We start from the raw sequence: 6127 nt of genomic DNA, 5'->3' as shown, positions 1-6127 counted from the left end.
TCTCCTCAGGCTTCTCCACCTCCTCCTGATGTTCCTCCACCACCTCCACCTCAACCTCACGGGAGGAAAACGCCCGAGCCAGCCGACTCCTCAATCCAGATGAGGAACCTGCAGGCGCCTCATCCATTTGGACTGGTACTCAGATCGACCCTATCCCCGAGTCACTGCTTGCTGTGCAGCCCTCTCGCGTCGAGCTGATGTTGTCTGTGTCTCCCTACTATATCTAAGTCGTGCGGCCTGTGTCTGATTGCCAGCCATTTTCCTGAAAAAATGCAACCAGTAAGACTTTGAAAATTAAAGAAAACAGTTCAGTGGCCATTTTCCTAATAACATTTACAACCTAGAGTTCAAAATAAGAAAACTTACAATTTGTTGATGGTTGGAGTTGATGTTGAATGAGACTTTCAATGCTTATCAATGCTTGGAAGGAGTTGTAGAACAAGTTTAGTTTGTGTAGAAGTTGGCACAAATGGGTTTGTGTGGAAAAGTTTATGTTTTTAGGAGAATGAAAAGAAGGGGTGGTTGTTTGTGTTAACAGAAAAAACGCAGCATATTTCGGATATGCATATCCGAAAACGCCTTCTTTTTTCTTTTTTTTTTAAATTGATTTCGGATATGCATATCCGAAATCACCCTTTTTGGTATTTTCGGATATGCATATCCGAAATATAGGAGTATTTTAAATTTTTCACAGCGGGTTTGTAAGAAGCTGTATGGGTATGGGTGTATAAAGAAATTATCTATATTTTTCATGGGAGTTGCCAGTGAAGATTTCATTTATTCTTTTTCGTATTCTTTGTGCTTTCTCATCTCAAAATTTGAACAATGGAGGTCTCCAGTGTAACTTTTGGTATGGTGTGCCCTTTGGACATGTGAAAATCCTTCTTAATGTCTTTTTTAGATATAAAATATTTTAAAATTTCTAAGTTAAACATTCAAACATTGTTTAATGTTACATATCATAAAAGCTACTATCATACAGGGAGATAAACTACAATAAACTACAAACTAGTTTGTTGACCATATGAGTCTGATCCATGATCAAATGACTTGCTGGGGAAACTGCTTGACGAAGGAGAACTCTGCTCACTAAACCATGGGTCTGGGTCTTGAACCGAAACCGGTGAGCTACTATTGAGCCTATCAACTGACTTAAAAGAAACGGGCTTAGTCTCGAGCTTAAGATGGCCTTTATCTTTAGATCCGGCATTCTTCAATGTAGTGGTACTCAAAGGTTTCTCACTTTCGCTAGAAGAAGAGCATGATGATATGTGATCTATTGAACCTATAATAGAGTTGTTTTCTTCAAAAGAGGTCCTGTCAGTCAACCTTAGTTGCTCTAACTCAGTTGCTACTTCTGTCATACAAGGTCTCATATCCCTGTGAAATGCAAGACATCTAAATGCCACCTCAGCTACCTTGTGTATGGAGGAAAGTGTCCACCCATCATGGCTTGCTTGGGGCTCAAGAAATATTACTGGGTCAATAATATCAACTAATAGCCCTTTTCTGATCCTGTCAACAGCAAGACAAGCCAAGTTAACTTCATTATGAGGACGAGAGAAGTCAACTGCTTTTAGTCCTGTTATGATCTCAAGAAGAACAACACCAAAGCTATATACATCGCTTTTATCGGAAAGGTGAAAGTCTTGATGATATTGTGGATCGACGTAGCCAGGGGTTCCTTGTGGTGCAGTTGAAACGTGAGAAACATGGGATATTTCTGTTATTCCTAGTCTAGAAAGCCCAAAATCTGCTACTTTGGATCCGAAATTGCGGTCCAAAAGAATGTTACTTGACTTGATATCTCTGTGGTAAATAGGTGGACTAATTGCTGAATGAAGATGTGCTATGGCTTGTGCTGTTTCTGTTGCAATTTTGAGTCTAACAGGCCATGAAAGCCCATTCCCTCTCTCTCTTTGTAAATGTTGACTCAGTGTTCCATTAGGCATGAACTCATACACCAAGATTTGTTCTCCATATTCAATGGAACATCCCAACAAGTGCACTAAATTGGGATGACTAACAGAGGAAATTAGCTTGATCTCATTCATGACTTGTTCAATGCTTTCATTATCTCTATGTTTGATTCTTTTGATGGCAACATATTCATCATTGTAAAGTTTTCCAGAATAAACTGTACCATATGCACCGGTTCCCAACCTTTGTTTCTCTGAGAAACTATTTGTAGCTTTTTCAATGTCTTTGTAGGGATAGATAGGAATGCTGTAATTGTTAGTAGTTTCGGTGAAGCGTCTTTTTGTGCTCTTTGTGATTCTCAATTTGGTGCGTCGGCGAAAGTAACAACATACTGAACCCAGAGTAATCATCATTGAAACACCGAAAACAAACCCTGCAAAATAATATAAGCTATAGTTGGCATTGCAGTCGACAACATTTCAATTGATATGAGATTTGTTTAAATCCTATAACAATCTCAAATGGTTATTGGAACATGAAATAGGAACATACCTCCAATTAAGACAATGAACCTAGCTGTTCCTCCACAGCTTCCAGACATGTACTTTGTTGGATTGCAGGTTGATGAGGAGGCTGTATGTGTTCACAAGCCAAATTCAAATGAGACAGTTAGTATATATAATTTCAAAAATATTGAAAAAAAATTAGAATTAAGTTGGATCCAGTTAAGATTATTAATACAGGGAATAGTGTTTCAAAACTAGCAAGATAATTGAGTGATCCTTAAGAAACTTTAATTCTCTCTTCCAAAATTCATTTTTCATTCTTAAAAAAAAAAAAAAAACAAACATGTTTTTGATAAAAATTTAATAACTCAGCAAGCAACTTCCTTTTCATTAGAGTCGCATCAATAGTGTAGCTACAATTTTGTTTTTGATAAAAAATTTCTTTCTTCAACTCACAGGGAATATCCATCAGATATACGGTCACATATTCAGCGAAAATCATAAAACATTAGGTATATGATCATGTCTCTTATCATATACAACACAAGACTTAACTACTAAGGATGCACTTAACAAAGTTTCAGATAAACGTCAATAAGTTCTTTTATTTTCTAATAATTTTTAATTGAAAAACATTAAAAATGAAATCAGGTCCAGAGCTAGAAAAATCATGCGTTGTTGCTTGAAATTTTGGCCAATAAGCTACTAGAAGAAAATTTTCTTGGAATTTTTATTCATACGTAAGATTGAAGAGAGTATTGATTAAACATTTTATAAATAATAGTATACTATTGTCCCGTGATAAAAGGATTAGAAATGGGAGTGCAAAAGAATATACTAGTTGCCATATTGAGCAACGACCATAGACTTTTAGGTGAAACTTCCCCGTTTTGCGGGTAATAATGAACTATTCCAAATGTTGAGACAAAATGAAAAAGATGAATAAAAAGAAAAGTGCACCCAATTATGAAAAAAAGATTTGACCAACTTGGCTAATTGATTATTTTTGTTGACTTAAATTCCCGGTAATCATGGATGATTGATCTTGCTAAGTCTAGCACGCATGTTTAAGGTCTCTATATCTTTCTCATGTCACTTTAAGATAATTAAGAAAACAACATAAAACATTTTCTAAGCATATGTTTAGTCAAAAACACAAAATATCTTCTACGTCTAGTTCTAGTTCTAGATACCAAAATTTGTTCTAGATGTGTAAAACTAATTTTAACATAGTAAAATTGATTTTGTTTTTTAGAATTTATTTTTATTTTAATATATTTTATTGTTGTAGAGTAAAATTAATTTATAATTTAAAATTTGAAGCATAGTCCTAAAGAAGTGATATTGATATTAAACAACCGATTAACTTCTATTGTCTTATCGAGTTTTAGCGACATTTTTTAAAAGAAATTTGGTATCAATTTCTACTAATCAATAGCAACATTCTCTTTAATTTTCTATGAGTTAAATAAATATAACATCAATATTAGTGTGACATTTATTTAATAAATAATAAATTAATTATTTATTAAAGGGACCGTATATCTGATGGATATTCCCTATGAAAAACTAATATACGGTCACATATTTAGCAACATTCTCTTTCTTCAACTCTATAATTTGTTATATAACTAATGATTGATTAATGTAAAAAAAAAAATTATATGGTTAATATATACTATTCTTTTTTCTTTAAAATATTTATTACTATATATAAGTTAATTATTTTAAGAAATAAAACTTTTTAATTTTATGGAACTTGAAAATTTCAATTTCTCATAGGCGACACAATTATTAAAAGTGTAATGGTAACGAGTGTCCCAGAGGCACTCGTTAAGATATTTAAAAGATAAGTACAGCATCATTTAATAAAGTAAAAAAGATAAGTTTTTTAACCAAAATATATGTATTCTTTGCATTGAAATCATAAATAATTAACTTTTCCAGAGTATTCAATGCATTGAATATATAATTTTTTCTTTATTAGAAATGCTTAATCAGTGCCCCCAGGGCACTCGTTAGTATGACCCTTATTAAAAAAATGGTTTAAGACACAATTATAAATTAAAATGTAATGTTTTACATAACTATAGTATCAAAATGGTGTGAAAAATATTTAAAAATGTAAAAAAAAGTATGATCAAATAAAATTTTATGTTTTATTTTAAATATTCCTCCTGAATTTCTAAATTACATGTATTCATTTAAAAAATCATTGTTATACTTTAGGCTATGTTTGGATTGATGGACTAGAACGGAGCGGAGCGGAGTGGAACATGATGGAATGGAGTGGAGCGGAATGGTATTGAGATTCCATTCCATTGTTTGGGTATATTTTATAATTTGGCGGAGCGGAATAGAATATTTTAGTTCATTCCATTGCATACACCCCAAATTGGGTGGAATGAAAATTGAAGGATATGATGGAATAGGATGGAATGGATTCCATCATATTCCATTCCACTCCATTCATTATTTATAAATCCAAACAATAGAATCTTATTAAATACCACTCCACTCCATTCCATTCCATCACATTCCATCAATCCAAACATACCCTTAGATTTAATTAAATGTTAATAAATACTATGCTGATATTTTAAGAAAATTAATAAAGGAAGAAGGAAAAAGAACAAACCTTTCCGGCAGCCATTTCCGGCCAAAAACCCATCGCCGACAAACCCTTCCTTACAACCACACCGAAACCCTAGCTTTCCATCAATCGGCGACTCAATTTTAGTACAGTTCGCATGATCAGAACAAAGACACCGATCTCCGTGAAGCCACCATCCAAGTTCAATCGTAGCCACTTCCAAAGAAACCGCCGAATCCAAATTCTTCCTCAAATTCTCCGTCGATATAGAAGACATAAAGAACTCACATCCGATTCGCTCCAACCTCTTCTCATCCACAAAACGCCTCGTATTATTCTCAAAATAACAACTCAATTTTCCGCCTCCGCTACCGGAGATGTTACCACAACCGTTAGATTCCGATTCGAATCGATTCGGAAGCAGAGTCTCCGGTATAGAACAAGGCAGGAGATTCTCCGTACAGTTCTGTAACAGAATCACGTTTCCGGAAGTAGGTGCGTATTTGTGGCTGAAGAGCTGGTGGAGCCTCTCAAACGGACGATTACATTGTGCTTTGATGTTTACTATTATGCTATTCGAGGTTAACGATTGGATTGGGAATTCACCGATGAAGATTTCACCGTCGACGGTGCAGTTGAGGCGAATTTCGCAACCAGAAGAGAATCCGAACGGGTAAGGGGAGGGTTTTGATGAACCACATGTTCGGTTGCAGTAATGGTAATTAACTTGAGAATTAATTATTGGGAGAAAGATTAGGGATAATGAAAGGATTAGGAGTGTGTGTTTTATGATCATGGTGGAGATTATCTAAGGAAGTGAGTTTTACATTATTTTAAAAGAGAATTAAAGTGAAATGAGAACACCGAGAGTTTAGTCTCTGCAAAGAGAGAAAAGAGACAAAAGAAGAGAGTATTGTTATTTTGGAAGATTAGGAAAGAAACAGAAAAATGCATGTGATGATGAGAGAGGAATGGGTTTAGATTGGAGGATACGTGTGGATGAAAGAAAAGAAATCCGTTAAGAAATGTTTGTTATTGAATGGATTGCTGTTGGAATTGGGAAATATACAGTATGTTTTGTTTTGTTTCCACGCCTACCTCTGTCATT

The 6127-nt window shown here is 34.4% G+C and overlaps 1 protein-coding gene across 1 annotated transcript; it reads right to left on the bottom strand.

The window, feature by feature from the left end:
* Window positions 1–904: 904 nt before the first annotated feature.
* Window positions 905–6127, bottom strand: LOC131660160 (wall-associated receptor kinase-like 14). The gene is made up of 3 exons (XM_058929322.1): window positions 5065–6127; window positions 2473–2553; window positions 905–2353 (listed from the first exon to the last, which is right to left on the bottom strand). Exons 1-3 carry the CDS (start codon window positions 5813–5815, stop codon window positions 1002–1004), a joined length of 2184 nt encoding a protein of 727 aa, XP_058785305.1. The 5' UTR covers window positions 5816–6127; the 3' UTR covers window positions 905–1001.

Source organism: Vicia villosa, linkage group LG3 (assembly GCF_029867415.1).
Source record: "Vicia villosa cultivar HV-30 ecotype Madison, WI linkage group LG3, Vvil1.0, whole genome shotgun sequence".
In the NCBI taxonomy this organism is placed as follows: domain Eukaryota; kingdom Viridiplantae; phylum Streptophyta; class Magnoliopsida; order Fabales; family Fabaceae; genus Vicia; species Vicia villosa.
This window is presented reverse-complemented; position numbering and strand designations above follow the sequence as displayed.

Excerpts from the sequence above, each read along its gene's own strand:
- LOC131660160 (XM_058929322.1), bottom strand. The coding sequence starts at position 5,815 with ATGATCATAAAACACACACTCCTAATCCTTTCATTATCCCTAATCTTT. Across the intron at positions 2,554-5,064 it reads CGGAAATGGCTGCCGGAAAG|CCTCCTCATCAACCTGCAAT; the intron begins GTTTGTTCTTTT and ends GAACACATACAG. Across the intron at positions 2,354-2,472 it reads GTTCATTGTCTTAATTGGAG|GGTTTGTTTTCGGTGTTTCA; the intron begins GTATGTTCCTAT and ends ATTATTTTGCAG.